Source organism: Rhinoraja longicauda, chromosome 21, assembly GCF_053455715.1.
Source record: "Rhinoraja longicauda isolate Sanriku21f chromosome 21, sRhiLon1.1, whole genome shotgun sequence".
Classification (NCBI taxonomy): domain Eukaryota; kingdom Metazoa; phylum Chordata; class Chondrichthyes; order Rajiformes; family Arhynchobatidae; genus Rhinoraja; species Rhinoraja longicauda.
Genome location: NC_135973.1, coordinates 14,055,962 through 14,082,459, shown reverse-complemented (window position 1 = coordinate 14,082,459; position 26,498 = coordinate 14,055,962). Strand labels below are relative to the sequence as shown.

The following is a 26,498-nucleotide window of genomic DNA, read 5'->3' as shown; positions in this document are numbered from 1 at the left end:
GTTTACTCAAAGTAGCTGGGAAGTAATTTGTGATTTCTGGAAGTGACGGGGGTGTAGTGGATTTGGAGAAATTCTCCACAATGCTGGAAGCATCGTAAACTGAGGAAATTTTGATTTTAGAATATAAATATCTCCTGAACTGTATCCATGTATCCAAGTCTTTTGATACTTTTGTACAATGTTGGTGCATACTGTTCAATAACGTTGCATTATAAATCTAATTGCCAAATTGTCCAAAGAATTGAAAGAAAGAGCATATTTTCATATTAATTCGTGAAATAACATCTTGAATGTCAAAGCTATATAACAAGAAATTGAATCTAAGATCCTAATCTACATTTAGAGCTCAAATTCCTCAAATAATTCTTCACAAATCCACCGTCTTAGTCCATCTCAGGGAAGAGAAGAATAGGGTGGGAGCTTCCTGCAATCATGACCCCTCTCATAGTTAAAGGAGATAATTTTGACTGTCCAGCATAAGGGAAGTCAATGTCAGTCCATCTGCAACCTCCAAATGACTGTAGAGCTGCCTCTGTTTTAGTTTGAGCTGAGCTTTAAGCCACTGTGCACATTCACAAAGTAGATAAGAGAATGAGGCTTGCATTCAACATCTGCACGACTAAAAGGTCCTCTATCAACCTGGTCACTAAGATACAATATTCCCCCATGACAATAGTATGGCAAAACCCATGGAAACGAGGACCACTTCTCGTATCTTAATGTCTCTTTGTGAATGCAAACATCGATCATGATCTTCAGCATTGTCTTCAATATGCCATTTGAGGAAAAGGGTGGTGGAAGTTTGATTAGTGAGATGGGTATATGATGTTAATCTGCTGGTAGATTGGGTAGTGCAATGGCAGAAGAAATTCAATCCTGATAAGTGTGAGGTGATACACTTAGGGGAGGTCTAATTAGGGTAGCACATCATGAACAGGAGGCCGCTAGGGAATATTGAGGAACAATGGAATAAATAATTACGAAGTCCAAGGGTTCCTGAAGCTGGCAGCACAGGTACATAGAGGCAAAAAGACCTTGTTTGTTAGCTGGTGCACAGAATAGAAGGGTAGGATGGTCTTGGTGTAACTTTATAAAATATTTGTGAAGCCATAGCTTGAGTATGATGTACAGTTTTGGCCACTGCACTATAGGAAAGATGTGATTGTACTGGAAAGAGTGTAAACCATTTTCCATGTTGATGTCTGAATGGAATGTTTCAGTTATGAGGAGAGAACAGAAAGCCTGGATTTTTTTCCTTGGAGCAGAAAGGACAATGGGGGACCTAATCAATGTGCATAAAATTATGAGGGATATCGATATGGGAAGTTAAAATAAACTTTTCCCTTTTGTCTCAGACCAGAGGGCATAAGTTTAAGATAAGCAGTATAAGATTTAGAGAGCTGCTGTGGAATTTCTTTTCACCCAGAGACATGTTTGCAATCTGCAACACACCAAAACAAAAAGGTGTGGGCGCCTCGGACATTTATTACAAGCCCACCGACTCGCACAGCTATCTGGACTACACTTCTTCCCACCCGGTCCCCTGCAAAAAGTCTATCCCCTACTCCCAATTCCTCCGTCTACGCCGCATCTGTGCCCGGGATGAGGTGTTTCAGACTAGGGCTTCCGAGATGTCCTCGTTTTTCAGAAAACGGGGCTTCCCCTCCTCCATTATAGATGAGGCTCTCACTAGGGTCTCTTCTACATCCCGCAGCTCCGCTCTTGCTCCCCATCCCCCCACTCGCAACAAGGACAGGATCCCCCTCGTTCTCACCTTCCACCCCACCAGCCAGCGGATCCAACATATCATCCACCAACATTTCCGTCACCTACAACAGGACCCCACCACTGGCCATATCTTCCCATCCCCTCCCCTCTCTGCATTCCGCAGAGACCGTTCCCTCCGCAACTCCCTGGTCCACTCGTCCCTTCCTACCCAAACCACCCTAACCCCGGGCACTTTCCCTTGCAACCGCACGAGATGCAACACCTGTCCCTTTACCTCCCCCCTCAACTCCATCAAAGGACCCAAACATTCTTTCCAGGTGAGACAGAGGTTCACCTGCACCTCCTCCAACCTCATCTATTGCATCCGCTGCTCTAGATGTCAACTCATCTATATCGGCGAAACCAAGCGCAGGCTCGGCGATCGCTTCGCTGAAAACCTGCGCTCGGTCCGCATTAACGCCACTGATCTCCCGGTGGCCCAGCACTTCAACTCCCCCTCCCATTCCCAGTCTGACCTCTCTGTCATGGGCCTCCTCCAGTGCCATAGTGAGGCCCGCCGGAAATTGGAGGAGCAGCACCTCATATTTCGCCTGGGCAGTTTGCGGCCCGGTGGTATGAACGTCGACTTCTCCAACTTCAGATAGCTCCTCTGTCCCTCCCTTCCCCTCCTCCTTCCCAGATCTCCCTCTATCTTCCTGTCTCCACCTATATCCTTCCTTTGTCCCACCCCCGACATCAGTCTGAAGAAGGGTCTCGACCCGAAACGTCACCCATTCCTTCTCTCCCGAGATGCTGCCTGACCTGCTGAGTTACTCCAGCATTTTGTGAATAAATCGATTTGTACCAGCATCTGCAGTTATTTTCTTATAAAAAGGTGTGGGGTGCAGGTATTCCCACAACATTTAAGAAATGTTTAGACAAGCAGTTGAATAGCTATGGTATAACAGGTTAGGGAAAGTTAATTGGCTTTCACTTCACAATTTCTTACGGTCTTTTGTACTAGAAATTTAGTCCAATTGATCTTGGCTTGGTAATCTTAAAGTCATGAATATCAGATAATGAAACTGCAATAGAATTTGATGGTCAATATTAACTTCTGGATCAGAAGAGACCCTTTGGGAATTGTCCTTTCTTTGGTCTGATGCTCAAGTGAAAAGCTGCACAAGACCTCATGGCTGGGATTGTGCTGGATTTTTCACAAATTGTGAAAGCCAAAAACCTGAAGTCATTGGCTAATGCCTGGCAGCCGCCACCTAGCTTCTCTCTTTTTTGACGTCAGGCAAAGACTTACTGTGCATTTACACTGAAATCCATTCTCAGTATTGTAATGTTCTTGTCGCTGTTCTGGTTGAAGTGATTTGACTGATTGTCAAGTCCACCTGCTCCCAGGGCAATGTTCTATCTGCTGAGTAAGAGCCTGAATGGTTAAATGACAGGCCAGCTGCATTGAAGTACATTTCAATATCAAGAATGAATTTAATTTTTATAAATACTGCATGTTTGTGAAATTTTAGAAGGAAACTTTGGTACATCTGTCTGGCAGCTTTTTTTTAACCTAGAAATGACTAGTCCAGACTGCCCCTCACACCGTATGTTCTACTAATGTATTTTTATATATGCAGATTAGTAGTATAACATTAATGGAGTATATAGTGCTTGTTCCCAAAAACATTTTTGAATGCTGAAGTTCATCTTCTATTAAGCTTTGAGGACAAAATAATCTTGTGTTCTTTAGAGATTTGGGTGTCACTGGCAAGTCCAGAATTTATCTTGCATTCCTTATGCTGCAGTTTCATTAAAAGTACTCTCACAATACTGTTACCATGAATTTCAAGCGATTGAAAAGGTGGTGGTATTCCTGTGCATTTCATGCCCTTGTTTAATTTGGGGGTATCCAGTTTCCTGTGTTTATGATTTGAGAGAGAGGGTTATTGAAGCCAATCACATTGGTAACTGTTCATAAATATACCTGAAATAAGCTGATGTAGAAGCACTGCAAATTTTTGGGGATTTGATTTAATTGAGAGATTTAGCGACAGTCTTTATCATTGTATCTTTGTACCTGCGGTTTGAAACTCATTCATTTGATTTGGGTATCATATTTGAGGTCACTGTTTCTTGTCCATCCCTAATTTGCTACTGTTGTAGCTAACAATTGATTCTATAACTGGGAAATGACAGTTATCTTGAGGCTATCCAATAGGAAACGAGAGCTGTTTGGCCATGTTATGATGAGCACCAGCCTTTTAAGTCATTCCCTGAAATATTGTTAAAAGATAGGATCTGATCAGAAATTTTCACGTTGGAGACTGGAGCCAGACTCCTTGAGCTATTTAGGATGACCATACATGTTGGAGACCTTTAGTTGTGGTGGCTTTAGAAGGGTACTTTGATATGTTACAGGAGCCTGAAAACTGACCACGCAGTTCAAGAATAGCTTCTTCCCAGTAACTATCTTGAAAACTACACAACACTATGCTGCATCTGATTGGAGGTCAGGAGTTAGTTGTGGGTTGATTGTGATTCTGCGTGTACAGTTTTACCATCTGTTTGTTTGAGACTTTACATCCGCATATTTGGTAATGCCTTACCAACTGTAGGGGGTAGCTAACTTCTGTATTTGGTCCATTTTGTAACGTACTTTTTGTTTCAATCAACCAATACAAGCTGCCATCAACATTAGTACGGAGTTTTGTTCTAGTGGGATGTACGGAGAATAATCTAGTTGTCGTATTATTAACTGTTGGCCAATATTGTGCACTTTGTTTTGTTCACTGGTGTATAATTACTATTTCCAGATGGCTGGTTTATGCAGTGACTGTTGCTATGGTGTACAAACAAAGCAAAGAAAGTTCTGTAAAATGTAAAGGAAATGGGTTAAATTTGGCTTTTGATGTTTGGTGAGGCATGGCAGTTATCCAGTTCATATCCATGTCTGGAATACTGCCAAATAAAGAGTGATTTTGACTCATAGTGGTGTTTTGGGAAGATATTAGTTCTCCACCACATGAAGTAGCAAACTAATCTATATCCAAGAGCTTTGTTATTTATAGCAGGCTCAGCGGCCAGTCACCAGCTTTTTTTCTGCAAAACAACGTGCTGAATGAACTCAGCAGGTCAGACAGCATTTGGGGAGGGAATGGACAGGTGGCATTTCAGGTTGACCTACTCTTGAAGCCATTGTATTTATGCAGCTGGTAGCTGATCAATGATCCCAGGATATTGATGATGTGGTAATACAATTGAATGTCTTGGAGATGATCATGTTTGTTCTGCAAATATTATGTTACTTATCAGGTTGTTTAGTTGCTGAATGCAGGCATGAATTGCTTCATTTTAGGAAGAGTTTCAAGTGGAATTGAACATTGTACATTCATCAGCTAAGATTTCCATGTCTGATCTTATGGTGGAAAGAAGATCTTTGATGTAGCAACTAACAATAGTAGTCTGTGATAGTGAACTGAGGAAGTCCAGCAAACTAACTGGTTTTGCTTAGTGTGTACTCACTTTGATGGCTTGATGGCATTAATTTCAGTTTTATCTGAACCCTGTCAAATGGCAGTTATTCTCGCCTTGCTTTTAGAATTAGGCTTGTTGGTCCATCTCGTCCTAAGGTTATGATAAGGTCTAGGAAAATAGTCCTTGTAAAACCCAATCTGCATGTTGCTAAACATTATTAGTGAGTAGGTGCTGCCTGATAGCACTTTCAGTGATGCCTTGTATCTTTTTGCTGATTATTGAGAGTAGACTGGGTGGTAATTACACAGAATTTGACTTGCATTTTTTGAACATGACATACCTGGGCAATTTTCCATATCAGTTGCATGCCATTGTTGAAGCTAAAGTGGAACAATTTAGCATGATGCACAGCAAGTTCCAAAGCCTAGGCATTTAGAATTGTTGCTGCCTGGTCCCAAAGCTGTTTCTGTATCAAGTGCACAGCCATTTCTTGATATGGAGTGCATCAAATTGGGCTGAAGACTAATTGCTGTGATAATGGGGCTCTCAGAAAGAGATTGAGATAGATCAACTGGTTCTCCTGTCTTTAAATACTTTAACCTTGCCTTTAGCACTTGTGCTGGACCCTGGCATCACTGAGGAAGGGGATAATCTTCATGCTGCCTCCTGTTAACTATTCAATGGTCCAGTACATTTGCAGTCCTTCCAGGACGATGGTTACTCCAGCACTTTGTGTCTCTTTTTTGTACGCCGACATCTGGAGTAACTCAGCATGTCAGGCAACATCTCTGGAGAACATGGATAGAGATGTTTCAAGTTTAGACCCTTCTTCGGATAGCATCTGTTGTGTTAGGCAAATTGAAGCAGATCCAGATCATTTCATGGAAAAATAGGTGCAGGAGTAGGCCATTCAGCCCTTTGCGCCAGCACCGCCATTCAATATGTTCATGGTTGATCATCTAAAATCAATACCCCATTCCTGCTTTTCCCCATAACGCATGATTCTGTTAGCCCCAAGAGCAAAATCTAACTAATTTCAGAGGCTGGGGTTGATTTCACGCCTTAACTAATCTCTTGAAGCTTCATTCTGGTCGATCCATGTTCTACTAGACTTCTAGAGGCAGGTCACAGTCTCTTTTTGCGCACCGGGTAGATTGATGCCTTTTGATGCAGGTGGGAACCTCAGACTGCAGAGATTGAGATTGCTGGGTCATAGGGGGCTGCAGAAAAGCATGCAGAGAAGGTTTCACCTCATTTGGAAGTGATGCGTCACTGCCATTTACCTATAGCTGTTCAATATTCACCTGTGACACTGACTTGAAATTGTCTCTAAGCTCTTGGTGGACTTCCAAAGATTGATGCATTATTGATCAGTTGGAGTTAATGTGCAAATGCAAATTTATTATAAAATAATGTAAAATTGTGTCACCTGCATTTGTGTTTCATTCTTGTGCAGGTTTGCTAATCCTGAAGCATTGCACTTTTAATGTGTGTTATAGCACTATCAATTTTAATCCAGCTGGGATTCCAAAGTAAAATATTCAATTGTTGGGGTTTTGAGTGCTTGCATGAGATGATGCAGTCAGGTAGTTCTGCAATATTTTAATGGTATATTGACACCAGTTTTGATCCATGCTAGGATTTCACCATGTTTCAATTATGTCAGTTCAGTGTTCATTACAGGAAATTATAGATAATGAGCATGAGAAAGCTACATTTTCAAAAATATGGGTATATTTTGTAAATCATAAGCTCAATTGATCTTGCTCTTTAATAATAGCAGAGTTAATAATTTTTGTGTTATTCTTTACCAGTTTTCTCATTGGTTGTCCTTAATTCCACGATATAGCTCCATGGGATTGTTGATTTGTGCATCTAGTTTGCACATTGATGGCCTATTACTTGACCAGTCATTTGCTTGGGGCACCACATCAGAGCCTGAATCTGCCCTCCATTCCTATTGGTTAGGCTTAGATAGGCGAGCCCATGATTTTGTGCATTCATTCATACTTTAAATCATTTCACCAGGGGGACTAAACCCAAATGTACGAACTGTAGTCATGCTCTGAGAGATTCAAGCAATAGAAATACTGGATAGAAAATTAGGCCTGGTCTGTTCTTTCAGCATTTCATTTGTTTAATGTGTTAAATTTGTTGTGTATTGTAAACCATACAAGGGCGGAGAGTGAGCTGGGATTTCGGAGTAAACCATTTGCATTTGTGACAATCTTAAATTGTGATATGACATTGTGTGGGGAGTTGTACAGTAGTTGACAGTTACTGTGCCCTCCATAATGTTTGGGACAAAGACCCATCATTTATTTATTTGCCTCTGGATTCCACAATTTGCGATTTGTAATAGAAAAAATCAGGTGGTTAAAGTGCACATTGTCAGATTTTATTAATGGGTATTTTTATACATTGTGGGGTTTCACCACGTAAAAATTACAGCTGTGTTTATACATAGTCCCCCCATTTCAGGGCACCATAATGCTTGGGACACATGGCTTCACAGGTGTTTGTAATTGTTCCGGTGTGTTTAATTGCCTCCTTAATCCAAAAGAATGCTGTTGGCACCTAGTCTTTCTTCCAGTCTTTCCATCGCCTTTGGAAACTTTTATTGCTTTTTATCAACATGAGGATCAAAGTTGTGCCAATGAAAGTCAAAGAAGCCATTGTGAGACTGAGAAACGAGAATAAAACTGTTAGAGACATCTAACAGTTGGGCTTACCAAAATCAACTGTTTGGAACATCATTAAGAAGAAAGGGAGCATTGGTGATCTTACTGATCGCAAAGGGAAGGAAGACCTCCACAGCTGATGACAGAAGAATAAAGAAAAATCCCCAAACACCTGTCCGACAGATCAGAAACACTCTTCAGGAGTCAGGTGTGGATTTGTCAATGACCAATGGCCACAGAAGACCATGCACAGAAATACAGAGGTTACACTGCAAGATGCAAACCACTGGTTAGCTGCAAAAATAGGATGGCTAGGTTACAGTTTGCCAACAAGTACTTAAAAAAGCAACCACAGTTCTGGAAAAAGGTCTTTTGGACAGATGAGATGAAGATTAACATCTCAGAGTGATAGCAAGAGCAAAGTATGGAGGAGAGAAGGAACTGCCCAAGATCCAAAGCATACCACCTCATCTGTGACACACGGTGGTGGGTGGGGTGTTATGGCCAGGGCATGTCTGGCTGCTGAAGGTACAGGCTCACTTATCTTCATTGATGATACAACTGCTGATGATAGTAGCATAATGAATTCTGAAGTATATAAACACATCCTATCTGCTCAAGTTCAAACAAATGCCTCAAAACTCATTGGCAGGCGGTTCATTCTACAGCAAGACAATGATTCCAAGCATACTGCTAAAGCAACAAAGGAGTTTTTCAAAGCGAAAAAATTGGTCAATTCTTGGGTGGTCGTCAATCACCCGATCTGAACCCAATTGAGCATGCCTTTTATATGCTGAAGAGAAAACTGAAGGGGACTAGCCCCCAAAACAAGCATAAGCTAAAGATGGTTGCAGTACATCTATATATCAATAAAAGAAGGCAGTGCATCACCAGAGAAGACACCCAGCAACTGGTGATGTTCATGAATCGCAGATTTCAAGCAGTCATTGCATGCAAGGGATATGCAACAAAATATTAAACATGATTACTTTCATTTACGTGACATTGCTGTATCCCAAACATTATGTTGGCCTGAAAAAGGGGGGGGGGGGGGGACTATGTATAAATACTGCTGTAATTTCTACATGGCGAAACTAAAATGTATAAAAATGGCCTTTATTAAAATCTGACAATGTGCACTTTAACCACATGAGATTTGTAATAGAAAAAAACAAACAAATTATGGAGTATAGAGGCAAATAAATAAATGATGGGTCTTTGTCCCAAACATTATGGAAGGCACTGTATGTAGGATGGCACTGATAACATTGTGATTGTGCCATTTTCCTTCATCACATATGAGTGCACAGCAGGAGAACAATTGAAAGATGATACCTGTTAAATGTTCTAAACTAATTCAACGCTCTCGATGCCTTGCTTCATAAAAATATAAACACAGCTGACCGGTCAGTTGAACTTAGATTGAAAGATCTCAATGCATATTGAAATGAACAGATCATGCTGATTGGAAAGCTGTGATTTGTACCCTTCTACTTTATTGGCTATTTAAAATGGAGCACTGATAAAATATTCTTTTTCTTAAATGACTGACATGCATTTTGAACCATATACAGCCAGTGTTTCACATAGGCTCATTAGATTGTTGCTGCTGTTGGTGAGATTTCTGTAATCCTATGGGCCAAATCCATTGACAAAGTAAGCTAAGCAATGTCAACATCCGCTCGTCAGGCAAGGATCCCCAGCACTGAAGGTCAAATTGCATTTGGCTGGCTCTGATAGACGGATCACTACATTTGCATGCCCTTGAACAAACTTGTGTAATGGAATTCTACAAACTCCATTATTGCTAGTAACCATGAGAACAGAGGAAACACTCTCAAAGCTGCCTTGGGAGGGGAAGAATATAAACTCCTCACCAACTTGTGGGAATCAATGACCCATAACTAATCTAAATGGTGAAGAAGTATCTCCGATGTACTCGGAACCTCCGGTCTTCAGGTGAATGGAAAAAGTTCAATGAAAATGGCAGAGGGGTTGCACCAAAAGACTTAGCTATGTCAGTCTGTGGGTTCCAGATCAACAATATCAGAATCCACAGAACTGAAATGGAAGCAAATTATTCTGGACCCTGAGGGGCTTTCTCGGAGGAAGAGCTTTGCATATGTTAAAATAGCAAATGATGTGTCCCTGTGGCTTCTGTTATCTTAGCAAGATTGTAAATCGTCACCATGAACTGACTGCTTTACAATGATCAAAATTTGTTTTGTGTTTTCATCGCTTCAGTTTCCAGGTTTTTTCTGTTCTACAATCGTTTCTAACCAAAGTTTAATCCAAGCAAAATTACAAGAGCTCTCTTGAAATTCCTGCGACAGATGGCATTGTGTGTTACAAGACAAGGTAGAACTGTTGAAACAACTCAACCGTGGTGTTCCGTGCGTTTTAATATTTGTTTTATTTAGGTTTCTAGCCGTCCATAGTCCATTAGAGACACCCAGGAAGGGTATAATTAATGGGTCAGAGGTGTATTGTTCAATTATCATTATGTGACCGCTGTTGGTCTGGCGAAACAAATAGCCTGGCAAGGCTCTGGAACCAAGGGTGCTGGAAAGTCGGTGCTGTACCTGTGCCCTAATAGGTTCAATTAAGGTTCACAGATAACAAGCTAAACCTTTTTTAGATACTTTATATGAGAACCAATATTTGTTACTACAGTATACTGTTCTTGAATTGCACTTTGGGAACTGATCTCTGGAAAAATATGCCAAATACTGATTTACAACTCAGGCATGAGATGCTAAGATTTTTCTCCACAGATTGGAATGTCCATTAATGCTACTTGGTTCTGGTGTAGCAATGACGCGGAAGTGAGTTTTACTGCCTTTTAAATAAATTCAGTAAAAGAAATGTGGTTTTATAGCCCTTTGTGTCACTTGTAAAAACAGTCTACATTGAGGAAGATGTAGATGGGTTACAGAAATGGGTGGAAAAATGACAATGCGTTTAATCCGAGCAAATGTGAAGTATTGCACTTTGGGAGGTCGAGTGCAAGTATACAGTTAATGACAGGACTCATAATAACTTTGTACAGATGGATCTTGTGATCGAAGTCTATAATTCCCTGAAAGTGGCAACACAAATAGTGATAAAGAATTTGTATGGTATGCTTGCCTTCATTGGTCATAGCATTGGGTATAAGACGCAGGAAATCATATTGTCGTTTAATAAAACTTTGGTTAGGCCATATTTGTGCAGTTCTGGTTGTCCCATTGTAGGAAGGATGTGAAGGCAGATGCTGCTTAGATTAGAGGCTATTAGTTATAAGGGGATGTTGGACAAACTTGGATTGTTTTCCTTGGAGCTTTGGAGGCTGAGAGGAGACTTAATAGAAGCTTATAAAATTATGAGAAGCTTAAATCCTTAGAAGGTCAGAACCTTTTTCCAAGGCATACCTTTACGGTGAGGGGGGAAAGCTTAAAATGAATAAGTGGGGCAACTTTAGAAGCTTTTAGGTTATGGAATGGAGGGACATTGATTCTAAGAGGCCGAAGAGATGAGTTTAATTTGGCATCATGTTTGGCATGGTCGTTGTGGGTTGTTTTATGTCGTTCCCCCGCCATGCTTGACTTTTCTGTTTCTATTTCTATCCTCCACGCTGTTTTGATTGGCGGAGATTTCTGAATTCTTAAACTTTTTGCTGAACACTATTGGATGAGATGCTTGGTGAAATATTGCAATCCTCCGACAGTCAACTCATTATCAGGACCATGGTTTGTTAGGAATTATATTGCTCTAACCTTTAAATAGTCATCAATTCATTTAAATGGCCATTACGCCATTATAGTGTGCTGGCTGAAAATGATTATGAGCAATGTTGTCTTTGTATAAAGAAAACATAATCTGGAGGGCTGTCTTGATCATTGTATAAGAATGAGGCAATGAATCTTGCAGCAATTTTTTTAATGCAAGTCAGTAATGTGGGACAGTCGCTTTTGTGATAGCTGAAGTTTAAGGATTTCTTTCTTTAGGCCTAAAACTTTAAATTTTCTGCTGGAAATATTTTGACTTTTGTTTTTTTAGCTCTTTTATTTCCTTTGGGAACTCATTTAAATCCAATATTTTCTTCCCATTCCATTAGTGAAGTCCAAGAGCTGGCATTGTCTGCTCCAATATTTTCTTCCCATTTCCATTAGTGAAGTTTGAGAGCTGGCATTGTCAGCTCCAGTTTTCTTTTCATGTATTGCATGACCAGGGTGTTTTGGAATAGTTTGTGTAATTGAACATGAAGATTATATACTATTTCAGGCAAGTATAGTTGACTGACAAATTGTTACCAGTTTACCAATGGGCTGGTTAACCATGCTACAGCATAGAGAGAGTGCAATATTATCACTGCTCAGCCAAAGTTCCATCTCCTTGTTTTTTTGGATTTGTATGTTTTTAAAAAGCCCTATGTAACTCTTTAATGCACAGGTAGTTCTCATGCTGTTTATTTTCAACCAGTGTGACCAGTAATAGTTGAGGGATGACATGTTCACCTGATTTTTACAGGATTTTCCTGTTCACAAATGATTATCCATTTAAACTTTTGATGAAATGATGAATGCAGTAAAAAAGGCTTTTTAATGCTCTGAATAGGAATGTGTTAGAAAAAAAAGACAATTGCTACTGCAGCCCAATTCGTTTATTAGAACATTAGGTTGAAATTGTTTACATCGCCAGTCAGTAGTTATGTAGGTGGAACTTCCAGAAGCCTGCTTGTCAGTCCCATTTACACAATCATAGCTATCTTTGATCAAATTTCTCCACCATTAAGATCGGTTTCCAGTGATTCATTCAAAGACAGTTTCCCTAAATTTGTTTGGAAGGGACAAAGTTGGAAATCCTGCAGCAATTGTGCTCCTATGGTGACATTTATAAACCAAAGTCTTAAAAAGCCATCTATCCCTGCTAGGGTACCCAAACAAAAATCTATATTGGCAGAAGCATGCTCGCAGTTAGAGCTCATAAAATTGGGTACAGCCTGTACCTTTACAACTGAAATCTAGGGTCACAATGACCATTTATTGGAGTCATGATTGACAGAACTATGGACAGAAAATGCTGATGACTTGCACCTTTAATTCCAGTAACCAGTATGTGAACTAGTATGTGACCTGCTGAGTTACGCTAGTGCGTTGTCTTGTTTTGTAAATCAGCATCTGCAGTTCCTTGTGTCCATATGTGAAATAGTGAAGTATTTCCAATGCAGTAATCAGAGGGTTGTAATGATGTGGACGGCAGGGAGAAGCTTGAACAGAGTATAGACACTAACATAGACTGTTTAGGATGAATAGCATGTTTCTATGCTGCATACTCTGCAAGTTTCTGTACAATTTTTCTATGTAGATGCTGACATTTGATGTCGCCTACCTTTGCTCATCTGTTTGCTCCGTTAAAAACCTTTGCGCAAAACTACAATAAATTTATGTTTTAAACCATTTTATTTCTTTGAGATTTGGTAACTGCCTTGCACTCTAATGCATGGATTTAGTAAAAAGGTTGAGACATGTAGCCTAATATACACTGAACAAGCTTGAGCAAAGTGCATGACCCCGATTCCAATTCTAGGCATACAAGCTATATGGTGTGTGCACTATTGTAACAAGATTACTCTAGGATAAAACCATCTCACGAACTCTTTGTGTGCTATTCATAAGTTTTGGCTGTTTTATTCAGTTGGCTTGTTTTGAATGAGGATAAAAAATCTAGGACAATGTAGGCTGAATCAACATCTCCGCACACCATTTACCTTGCAAAGTTCATTCATTCTAGCTTTATCTGCTAACTCTAGTGTAACTAATTAATCGATTTTCCTCTGTCTTCAATTTGAAACTGGAAGATTTGAGTACTGAATTCTATGGATCTTCACAACTCAGAAGATCCGACATCTAGATGATGGATCAGACAATTCGTAGAACAGCACCTTGGAATTAGTTGACCATGGCAACATGCATGCATTTTTCCTGACTGCCATTGGTCTTTGTTTCAGTAAAGAAACTATGTAGATCCAAGTCTAAAGCATAATATTTAACTAATTATATGTGTGCAGGTTCATAAATTTTCTGGGCCAGATTAGGCCATTTGGCCCATCAAGTGTACTCCACCATTTAATCATGGCTGATCTATCTTGTTATTTTGGTGTTCCATAGATGACTGTAGGGCCAGGAAGTTGGCGTCTGCTGTAGACCTGTTATGACAGCCTTTGAATGAATGGATCTACTGAGCCTCAGTTATAGAACTCCAAAGCTTTGCAACACTGAGTGAAAAAAAGTACTTGAAATGGCTTGCACCTTATTCTGCTTCATCTTGGATTCTTACCAATGTTCTTCCATTCTCTTAAATTGTAGAGAATACAGGCATAGTCTACTCGCTTGGCAAACCAACTGTACCTGAATGAGTTTTGCCCTTGTATTGAAGTGAAAGACAATGATGGAAAATATTACTCCATCGACATTTGTCAAAAGAAATTGCCTTTCACAGGTGGCACAGCATGAGTTATATCAAACAGGTTTGGATCATTACATTGGCAATTAGCAATATAGTAAGTCCTGAGACATTAAGGTTAGTTTTTTCTTTTGAATAGAAATTCAACTTTACCCAAATATTGTCATAATTAGCACTAAATCTGACTCTTAACAAGGTTGTAATATTGGCCAAAACCATCTGTAATACGATCGACATAGTACAAGTCAGGAACATTGTGGAAAAGGTTCCACTAGCTTGGCTGAGTGCAGTACCATTAACAACATCTGGAAAAAGCAGCCTGTTTAATTGATTCTCGTAATTTATTGACCATTTCTGACATTTTTTGTTGCAACCTCACCCTTATTTTGTCGTGAGTAGACCGCCAGGTAAGATTGCATGTATGCTGTCAAAGTTCTGATCCTCTGAATAATGATTTTGGCAAGTACCACAGGCTCTGTTATAACAAATTTGAGCGAATTCCATTGTAAAGCTGATTTCGACTGTGGGATTCCTCCCTGCTTGGTGTCTTTTGTTAGATAATTTACCGTGGCATGCACTGGGGAGGACCTGTTTAGTTTTGTGTTTTATTGTCACATGACTGAGGTACAGTGAGAGGTTTTTTTGTTGTACGCTCTTCACTCAAAGAAAAGACTATACACGATTGCAATCAAGCTGTCCACCGTGCAAGATAATGGCCGATTAAAGATAGGTCAAAGGACTTAAATAAGTCAAGTCAAGTCAAGTCAATTTTATTTGTATAGCACATTTAAAAACAACCCACGTTGACCAAAGTGCTGCACATCTGATTAGGAAAAAAAAAAGAAACATACAGTGGCAGGCAGCCAAACACAATGGCGCGGCCATCTTGAACAAAATGTTTGACTAAAGCAGAATGGTGTCCCGCGGCCGAGCCGCACCGGGCGCTGTTCAGTCCCGCGGCCGAGCCGCGCCGGGCGATGGAAGGCCCCGCGGAAGAGACCTAAAAAAAAAAGAAAGATTTCCCCCACCCACACCCCCCCCCCACATACCCACCCACCCTCACCACCCCCCCCCCCCCCCCCCACCCCTGGGACTAGACAATTTGGGCAGCATAAACGAGTTGAGGCAAAGGACCTGTTTTGTGCTGTATAGTTCTATAACTTGCCCTAGATGTACAGTGTCTAATATAATTGATGACTCAAACATTGTCTGTCCTGCTAGGTTTACTGTTCGTATCCGGTCGTTATCACTTCCTCCACAGCCAACAATGGACCATTGTGGGCACTTTGGCCATCGGTGCCAGTTTTGATCCATACCGTTTCATGCCTTTAATTTCCCTCGCCCCTGACTCTCAGTCTGAAGAAGGGTCTCAACCTGAAACGTCATCTATTCCTTCTTTCCAGAGACGCTGCCTAACCCAGTGAGTTACTCCAGCATTTTGTGTCTATCTCCCTCCACAGATGCCGCCTGACCTGCCGAGAACGTGCAGTTGTTTTGCTTTTTACACAATATATAATCTACAGAAGGGTCTCGACCCCAAACATCACCCATTCCTTCTCTCCAGAGATGCTGCCTGTGCCGCTGAGTTACTCCAGCTTTTTTTGTGTCTATCTTCGTTTTAAGCCAGCATCTGCAGTTCCTTCTTACACATGTAATCTCCAGCCCAGTGAAGAGTAATGAGGGAAAATTAAGAGGATAAAGCAGGTGGTGACATATGGAATAAGAAACGTTGGGGAAGGATAAACCATTCAGTCTACAAAATTGCTCCATGCAATAATGGCATTTAAGAGTCTTTGAGGCAGACATGGATATGCAGGAATGGAGGCATATGTATCATGCAGAGATTAGTTTAACTCGGCATCATGTTCACCACACACATTGTGGACTGAAGGGCCATTTCCTGTGCTGTACGATTCTGTGTTCTAGTCAAAAAAGAGATCTTGGTTGATTTTCAACCTCAAAACCATTTTCCAGCACCATACCCATAACCTTAATGGCACAAAATCTATTGATCTGTTTTGAATGTAATCAAAACCTGAGCATTCATGATTCTGAGGGGCACAAAATTGCCAAGGGTGTAGGAGTGAGGGTGGGGATGGAGCAAGTGGAAGAGGTGATGGGGGCTGGGGAAGAGGTGGATGTCGAGGGGGGTTAGACAGGGAGGAATGGAGGGGATGGGGAGGGCGGAACAGAGGGGAATAGTTGAGAGGGAGGGGAGGGAGGAATGGTGGGGGAGGGGGTATCATAGAGTGATACAGTGTGGAAGCCGGCCTTTCAGCCCAACTTGCCCACATCGACTAACGTGTCCCAGCTACACTAGTCCCACCTGCCCACGTTTGGCCCATATCTGGGGGAGGGTATAGGATCTGGGGGGGTATAGGATCAGGGGGAGGGTATAGGATCTGGGGGAGGGTATAGGATCTGGGGGAGAATATGGAAGGTCGGTACCATGCTCTAGCTGGTGAGAGGATAGTTCTGTTGCCTGGTAACAGTTGGGAAGAAAGTCCCTGAATCTGGAGGTATGCGTTTTCAAACTTCTGTACCACTTACCTGATAGGAGAGAAGAAGGAACGACCAAGGTGAGACTGGTGCTTGATTATGCCGACTGCCCCAGTGTTGTATTGATGAAGTCAATGGAAGGGAGGTTGGTTTGCATGATTGTCTGAGCTACATCTGCATCACTGTGCAGTTTCTTGTGGTCTTGGATGGAGCTGTTCCCAAACCATGCTTTGATGCATCCCGATAAAATGGTTTCTGTGGTGTGTCTGTAGAGGTTGGTGAGGGTTGTGGGAACATGCCGAACTTCCTCATCCTTCTGAGGAAGTAGAGACAATGGTCTGCCTTCTTGGCCATAGCTTTGATGTGGCTGGTCCAGGGCAAATTGCTGGTGATATTTATTCCTACGAATTTGAAGCTTTCACCCATCTCTAATTCACTGCCGTCAATGTATGTACTGGGTGTGTGTACTGCTTCACTTCCTGAAGTCCATCATGATCTCCTTTGTCTTGCCAACATTGAGGGAGAGGTTGTTGTCTTGACACCAGGTTACGAGGTTCCCTATCTCCTGCCCGCACTCTGTCTTGTCATTATTTGATATCCGGCCCTCTTTGGTGGTGTCTTCTGTGAATTTAATTTAATCGTGTGTTGTCTGAGTGCATGTGTCAAACTTAATGGTTTGTGTTAGCCCTTCATTGTGTTTTCGTACTCATTGTAACCCAAGAATATATAGTGACGTGAACCTCTCTCAGCTTGTTTGGCGAAGATTTATCTCTGCAGCCATCGATGCCCAACAGCAAATCAAAGCATAAATCCCTAGCGCAGCCAAGACAGTTTGTAGTTTGAAGTTTAGTTAGTGTTTGTAGTGCTTAATAGCCTGATAGTTATTGAGAAGCTGTTCCTGAACCTGGAAGCTGCTGTTTTCAGACTCCTATACCTTCTTCCCCCGATGGGCAGGAGTGAAATGAGAGAGCGGCCAGGGTGGTGTGGGTCCTTGATGCTGGCTGACATTTTGATGCAGCACCTACTATTGATCCCGTTGACAGTGGGGAGGTCAGTACCCGTGATGGACTGGACAGTGTCCACCACATTTTGTATATCCACCATTCCTAAACGTTCAAGTTGCACACAGCTTTGAGGTACCCCTGTGCTGATGGTTATCAGGAAGAACTGTTGCTAATTTGTGCAATTGTGTTTTGTTGATAAAGAAGTTGAGGATCCAGTTGCAAAGGGACGCACAGAAACCTAGTTCCCTGAGCTTGGTTAGAAGTTGAATACAGAGTTGTATCAGTGAGCAACAGCCTGACATATCTGGTTTTATTGTCCATGTCCTATCTCTATGATGAAATGCCATGGTTCACTTCTTGCACTACAATGCATTTGTTTTGTTTTCTAATTTATGTTCTACACTAATGTTTTTTTTTAAAGTCTTGTGGAAATTTTAAGTGCAATTTATGTATAATTTAATCGTGTGTTGTCTGAGTGCATGTGACTGCTTTTGCAAGCAAGATTTTTCCTTGCACCTGTACCTCATCATACTTCTGCATATGACAAACTGGACTTGTCTTATATGGTCCAGGCAATGGATGTTAGGATGCTCATTTTGTCACGTGAGTTTGCAAAACTGGTCCAATTCTGCCTTTAGCAGATATCTGCATCTCCTTTTGCGGAGCAGAATACAGATGGTGGGTGGTTATCATCTACTGTTAAACTTTTTGCGAAGGTTCGCTCCAAACTGGTTCATTATTGATTCTAGTTGGGTCTCCCTTCCAGTCGGACAAGAGCCAAGGTACTTTTCATTAATGTCCAGCTGAAAAAATGGGAGTCAAACCATCTGATCTCTCTAATAAACTCTTACAAATTTTAGACATTGACATAAATCATTATTATACCTGAATGAAAGAGAAGTAATGAAGCTACGGAGAACAAGGCAAACTTTTTTTTCTCCATTTCAGAATTAATTAGGACGAATAATGCAAATGGCAAGTGTAATCTCCAAATAGGAAAAGCAAATAGGCAATGCAGCACCCTAATTTGTTTTGAAACAGTTAAGAATTACTAAGCAGAGACTTAAAAGTCTTTGTTAGACTTGTGTTAGCTGGTTGAACCATAGTCAAAATACTAAAAAAAACAAGTTATGATCAAACTATTTGGTGCTGTAGTCAGACTGTACGTTGAATAGTTACAGCACTTATAATTTCCATGGCACAGTGAGTAACTACAAAGATCATCAAAATGGCAAAAACCACAGATGTTGTAAATCTGAAATTAAAACAGTGCTGTAAATCTGGAATTAAAACACAATGCTGTAAATCTGAAATGGAAACATAAAATGCTAGAAATACCTGACTCGGCAATGCCTGTGGTAAGAGAAAAGAACAGTTATGGTTCAGGTTAATAACCTTATTGCCAATTCTATCTTGGCGTGATCAGAAAGACTTTAGTAGAACAATGAAATTAAAAAATCTTTGATCAATTGAAAAGATGGCTTAGATTGCATTCTTCTAATTATCTTTTAAGGCCATTGATGCTATATGATCTCAGTTTAATAAATGAAAAGTTACAGAATTCCCTTGATACTGCTGTGTAATAACTTGCTGTGGCAGACCTCCCAACCCAACCGAATTTGGTGGAAAGTTTCGGCTTTCTTATTTCAATTCCACCATTCCGATTTCGCCTCACATTTTTCTGCAAAACACATATATCATATCATATCATATATATACAGCCGGAAACAGGCCTTTTCGGCCCTCCAAGTCCATGCCGCCCAGCGATCCCCGTACATTAACACTATCCTACACCCACTAGGGACAATTTTTACATTTACCCAGCCAATTAACCTACATACCTGTACGTCTTTGGAGTGTGGGAGGAAACCGAAGATCTCGGAGAAAACCCACGCAGGTCACGGGGAGAACGTACAAACTCCTTACAGTGCAGCACCCGTAGTCAGGATCGAACCTGAGTCTCCGGCGCTGCATTCGCTGTAAAGCAGCAACTCTATCGCTGCGCTACCGTGCCGCCCACTAGGGACAATTTTTACATTTTACCCAGCCAATTAACCTACATACCTGTACATGCCTGGCCTCGCTGCGTGGCGTGAGGCCCGTTGATGTTGAGAGGGGATGCGGTGGGTGAATGGGGAGAGGGGATTGGGTGGGGGTGGGGGGGGGTGGGGAAGAGGAGTTGGGGGACGACGACGTCATGGACCGTTGTGATTTGCTGTTGAAGCCCACTGGAGCAAGTATGTCTTCAATGTTAGGTAGGTGCAGTTTTAAATGAAACTCTTTCTTCATAACTTAGACATACATTTTATGACCATTGTTCTTTTATTCGATACCAAGAGAATTGGGATGTGTAAGGAAAAAGCAAAATAGAGAAAACAAAACAATTTTTTTCTGTTTTAAAAAGTATTTCTGTTCAATAACCTTTCTATAAATAGCAAAATATACTCCTGATAGGCCTGACATTGTACATGTAGTTCAAGAACTACAGACTGTTGGAAATAATAGTCGTTTTTCACACATGAATGTAGCACAACGAGTATGCGCATTTGGCGTTTATACCTTTTTTTTTGCTGAAAAGTTGTATTACGTGCCATGTTATGAATTTTGATGTAAAATTCTGAATTTTGGACATCAAAATTATGAATTTGTAAAATCAAATGTTGGGAGGTCTGCTGTGGTTCTAAAAATTACTTGTACTTGTACTGAGGTGACATGGGTCCAAACTGACACTGAAAGAAAATGGCTTTATATATTTATTGGGATGTCTGTCATTCTCAGTCACTTCAAGATGATATTTGTGCCCTTTTTCACTGAGAAGGGGCACAAATATCATCTTGAAGTGACTGGGAATGACATTATTGTTCCAGTCCTATATTTACAACAATGATTGTATTTGAGTAGAACTTGAAACATGAGTTGGAAGTTGATATTGATTGACAGTAATGGGAAGGCTTTTCCTAAATGCCACAATCACTTTTTCAGTCAACAGTTCTGGAGCAAAGCATACAGGCAAACGTTGACCTATCCATGCTGACTTATTGTATTTTCTAAAGGAGTAATTTATAAACCTCCATGTGTTAATACTCACTGTTTACAAGAGGGTTTAATGTATTTTTAATATAGTCTGAAAACCCCCTAATTTCATATGTATAATGGCATTCTAGTTTCACAAGCGCTTATTTTGGTTATTAGCTTTGAAAATGCTGCTTTCCTCCTTGCACTATCTTGATTCTTTTCCACTGGCACCATAAAGACGTGAAAGTGAAGCTCTGACATTCCATTAAAAAGTTTTCCCATACAGCTTGAACTAAGTGTATGTACAGGCTGCTCATATTAGTTGCAACCAGTAACAAGACTGCTACAGTTATCTAAAAGGATATTGTCTGCATCCCAAAAGCTGAGTTTGAACATGATGTGTTTAAGAATGATTGACAAAATTGCACCTTCAATATTTCTCCAGTATCATGACTGGTCATTGTATTTGATTAACCACACTCCTGTGATTATTAATTGTAAATGTACCCACTGCTGGAAAAGTACAACACAAGTTATTTTGTTTTTGTGACTCTAAAAATGTTCACAAACCTAAGTTTGGTTTGTATGTGTACAAAGTAGATTAAATATGTAATGAGGCATGTGCCCATGTTAGTATAGTCTTCAAATGTTCCTATTTTATTAACTTGGGGAGAGTACTTGTAAAATCTTTTTCAAAAAAACTTGTTTTTAAAAATGGAATGGAACTTATCCAGTTGCATATCGGAACAGCTTTTTACAAGCTAGCATTTGAAAGGTTAAAGTAAGGGTAATCCTGTAAGTAGATTACAGAGAGCTTTTCCTGTTTTCCAGTTATGTCAAATCATGTCTGGTGTCTCCAGTAATAAACAGAAAATGTACTGTGGTCAAGGCAGTGCCCAAATTAGCTTTTTTTGTTTTGAAGGGATAGAGTGCAAGAAAAGGAGGAACAGTTGATGGAAGAAAGGAAAAAGAGAAAAGACGACAAGAAGAAAAAGGAAGCCGCTCTGAAGAAGGTATTTATCGTGTGTCTCTTTTCGAATAGCTGCATAATAAAACCAGATTATCCAGAACATGTTCAAGACTTTACAAAATACAAATGTTTAAATGTGGAGAAGTGAGTGAAGTGTGGGAATTCCGTACACTTGAATACTTTCATTATTGGATACCTAGTAAATTTGTACGTGGAGTATTCAACACATTCAAGAGAGATTTTGAATTATACTTTACTTCCAATGCTTTCTCAAATAGTGATTATGGAGTAATAGTGAGCACAAACACTGCCACAGAAAATAATCTTAACTCTTTTGGATGAGAAGATCTGTTTTTCGGTAGAATACTTGAATATATTCAGTTTATTTTGGGAGGAAATAAAGTTTAATGGGATTTTTTACAGTCATTTTATCACTTGAAGCTCCATGGATGGTGGAATAAGAAGACCTAGTTTCTGTACTGATGGTTACATCAGGGTCAAACTGCACCTTTTCCTATAACTCTATTTATTGAATTTGTAGTGCCAACAACATCCTAATTAGTATAGGGCAATTCTGGGTGTTGAGTAATGGGAATGTGGTATTTGTTAAAACCCATATCTGTTCTTTTGTCTGTGTATCAATTGGTTGTGCTACATAGATTTTATGCATAGTATTGACTTTTTAATATTAAAAAAATAACATACTCTAAAATAAAATGTATTTATGTGCTTTAATATTAAAGTGGAAGCTTTCTTCAATTGACATGACTTTTTTTGTTTCAGGCAATTGAACAAAAAAGCAAAGGTGAGACTTGTTCATTGTTTCCTGTTGGCTTTTGCATCAATGACCTGCTAATGTTGCCATTCAGCTTGATCTCCTGGATACATGGGGTTAATATTATCTGTGATTGGGTAAGCTTTCACTTTATTGGCACTTAGGGTTCATGGCAAATTGTGAACTGTTTGCAGGTCATATTAGGAAAGAAACAGGCAGATGACACAGTAAAGAGGGGGTTGGAAACAATATTTCACCTTTTAAACTGGTACAATGTTGTTTTCAAGTTAAAATGTGAATACTTGATTTCAATCTTTTCCCCAATGTAACCTAAATAAAATTGAAGACCGGTACTTTAAATCTGTACATGGTCTCTAATGAAAAGACTGCAGAATATGTTATTTATATATCTCTACAGTGTACCTCAGCCTGGCGGCTATTTGGATAATGGAAAGGGACCCTTGTGTAATTCGCAGATCACTACCCAAAAATTTCAGATGCAGAATAAAATTCACACTCAATTTATGTGAACAAACAGTAAATATCATTTATTGTACACCAACACAACCTACGCAGATGACAGTCATGATAAAGGCCATTTTCTCAGAATGCAGCCCTCCTCCATAATGCAGGGGTCGCTTGTATAGTGTATAGTAAGAAGTGAATAATTTTGTATTTGTCACATAGCAATATGTTGGTGTAGGAATTATAGCATAATTTGAATAAAGGTTTATTGGTTTAAAACAATTAAGTTTTGTTCAAACTGTCCCTCTTCATTTATAAAAAATTACTAACTTTCTGAATATCCAGCAAAGTTGCATGTGTTTGCCCTCGGGGTGCAGCAGACATTCCTTTCACATAAACCAGATGTGATGCAGTAAATCCATTGATTACAGTGAGAGTCATGATTTTAATAGTCTAATAGCCAATCCTGAGCCAGTAGTTAATAGAAAGCATGCCATTTGCTGTACTTGCTGATTGATCATTCTTCATTCAAGGAAAGAGGCAGTAATGTAAAAAGCCTGTGTCAGTATAGCTGAATGCAGCAAGGCTTGTTTCTGTGTTTATCAGTTGGAAGATTTTATTTTTACAAATGCCCCCCTCTGGACTGGCAACAATATTTTCTGATAATCTTTCAGCATTTACTGAGGATCAGGTATAAGGAAACCTGGATCTCTCTCTGAATTGGGATGTGTTCTTGGTTCTTGGTCCTCCAAAATATTCCAAATGGAATTTAAACTGGAGGTGTTAAGGTGTTATGGATAGAGAACTGGTTGGCAGACAGGAAGCAAAGAGTAGGAATTAACGTGTCCTTTTCAGAATGGCAGGCAGTGATTAGTGGGGTGCCGTATATTAACGATTTAGACGGAGGGAATTAAATGTGACAATCTCCAAGTTTGCATATGATACAAAGCTGGGTGGCGGTGTGAGCTGCGATGAGGATGCTATGAGATTGTTGGGTGATTTGGATAGGTTGGGTGAGTGGGCAGATGCAGTATAATGTGGATAAATGTGAGGTTATCCACTTTGGTGGCAAGAACAGGAAAGCTGATTATTATCTGAACGGTGTCAGATTAGGAAAAGGGGAGTGCAACGAGACCTGGGTGTACTTGTACATTAGTCACTGAAAGTAAGCATGCAGGTACAGCAGGCAGAGAAGAAAGCTAATGGCTTGTTGGCCTTCTTTGCAAGAGGATTTGTGTTTGGGAACAAGGAGGTCCTACTGCAGTTCTGCAGGGCCCCGGTGAGACCGCACCTGGAGTATTGTGTGCAATTTTGGACTCCTAATTTGAGGAAGGACATTATTGCTATTGAGGGAGTGCAGCGTAATTCCCGGGATGGCGGGACTGACATATGATGAATGAGTGGGTCGACTGGGCTTGTATTCACTGGAATTTAGGATGAGAGGGGATCTTATAGAAACATTAAAAATCCTTAAATGATTGGTCTGGCTAGATGCAGGATTTTTTTTTCCTTATGTTGGGAGAGTCTAGAACCAGGGGTCACAGTTTAAGAATAAGGGGTAGCCATTCAGGACTGAGATCAGGAAAAACTTCTTCACCCAGAGAGTTGTGAATCTGTGGAATTCTCTGCCACATAAGGCAGTGGATGCCAATTCACTGGATGTTTTCAAGGGGAGTTAGATTGAGCTCGGGGCTAAAGGAATCAAGGAATATGGGGATAAAGCAGGAACAGGGTACTGATTTTAAATGATAAGCCATGATCATATTGAATGGCAGTTCTGGCTCGAAGGGCCGAATGGCCTACTGCACCTATTTTGTTCCTATGTTTCGATGAACCACTGAACCACGAGTCATGAACATTGGTAGCAAGACCAACTTTTTTTGGCCCTTGATAGAAATAAAGTGTTGGAGTAACTCAGCGGGTCAGGCAGCATCTCTGGAGGAAAAGGATAGGTGACATTTTGGGTTGGGACCCTTCTTCCTTCAGAGACGAGTGACTTAATAACCATTAAATAAAGCAATTAAAATGCAACCACGTTATTGCGAGTTTAGAATTGTTTTGGCATGACAAGATAAGCATGGCAGTAGTAAAGATCATCTTTGAATCAAAGGATTTTGCGACTTCTGAATGTTTTGCAGTCATCATTAAGAATTTATGCACAAGTGCATATAGTTTCACCTTCTCCAAGGTAGAATTTTTGCATGCGTTTGGATCAATAATCCACGGCTCTAGATCTTGATCACTATAATCTAACCACCGTATCCTAATATTCTGAACTCCATGTTTGGAAAGATGCAAAAATGCCTTTGTAACTGCAGATCAGGCCACATTTAAGGATAACATAGATGGGTGTTGTTTTGGGTTGGGACCCTTCTTCAGACATTGCAGGGGTGAGGTGAAAAGAAAACGAAGAGTTCAGGGCAGGGCCGGGCAGGACAAAGCATGGCAAGTCGTAGATGAACACAGGTGGGGGGGGGGGGAACACAGGTGGGGGTGGGGGGGGGGGGGTTGATCGGCAAATGGCTGGACAAAGGCCAGAGATTAATACACAAGGTGTCTTCTTGCGTATAGCGTGCACAGCTAAAGTTGTAGGTCAAGGGTAGACATCCAGGCCAGGGTAGCATCAGTTGCTGGGTGAATGGCCTTGATGCCACCAGGGAAAAGCCTCAGTGAGCAGTCATTCACAATGTGTGGGATGGTCTGGTCTGGATATCCGCAGTCGCAAGCAGGGCTGTCTGTCATCCCCCACTTGTGCATGAGATGGGCTGTTCTTGCATGGAGGGTGCGGATCATGTTCAGGGTTAGCCATTGCTTGCAATGGAGGTCAAATCCCGGTGGTTTTAGTGCGGGGTCTGTGATGACCTCTCCACTGTTGGTGTTGGCATCTCTCCAGTCTCTGCGCCTCTCAGTCTTGGGGTCAAAGTCTTCCAGGGATTTGGCTGAAGATCAGAAGGGTTTGCATGTTCAGGCGCATGTTGGGCAGATTGTTCAAGTCAGCATAGATGGGAAGGTCAGGGTTAGCCTCGATGGTGCACCAATCTTTCAATATCCTCTCTCTTCTGCGTATGCTGGGAAGGGTGAAGTGAGAGAGGACAGGGAGCCACTGCAAAGCGTCCCTGTGATGACCCGCATTGCAGAGTTAAGGACAGTGTCAACTCGTTTGGTGTGGCAGCTATTAGCCCAAGCTGTTGAGCAAAACTGCTGTTAAGTAGACTTTCAAGGGTCACCCCGATGTGCACAATCTAATAGATACACAAGGTGTGAAATAAAAGGATTAGAGAGTTGCGAATTGTGAAGCTAGAACAATGATGTGCAAATTGTTTAGTAATATAGGGGGAGGGGAAAGATGCATGCAAGCTCAACTGGGTGGGGGGGGGTGCAGGGTGTTTTTGAGGGAGAGCAGGGAAGGGGGGTGTTTTAGAGGTTGCATAAAGTTGGAGAATTAAACGTTCATACTG

At 40.8% G+C, this 26,498-nt stretch overlaps 1 protein-coding gene across 4 annotated transcripts in view; it reads left to right on the top strand.

Moving 5' to 3' along the window:
- Positions 1 to 26,498, top strand: part of LOC144603947 (trinucleotide repeat-containing gene 6A protein-like) — a 94,623-nt gene that overhangs the window by 7,282 nt on the left and 60,843 nt on the right. For all 4 annotated transcript variants that reach the window (XM_078417801.1, XM_078417799.1, XM_078417800.1 and 1 more), the window contains exons 3-4: positions 21,753 to 21,843; positions 22,584 to 22,605. In XM_078417801.1, coding sequence (XP_078273927.1) covers positions 21,753 to 21,843; positions 22,584 to 22,605 — 113 coding nt within the window. The remainder of the gene's footprint in view (positions 1 to 21,752; positions 21,844 to 22,583; positions 22,606 to 26,498) is intronic.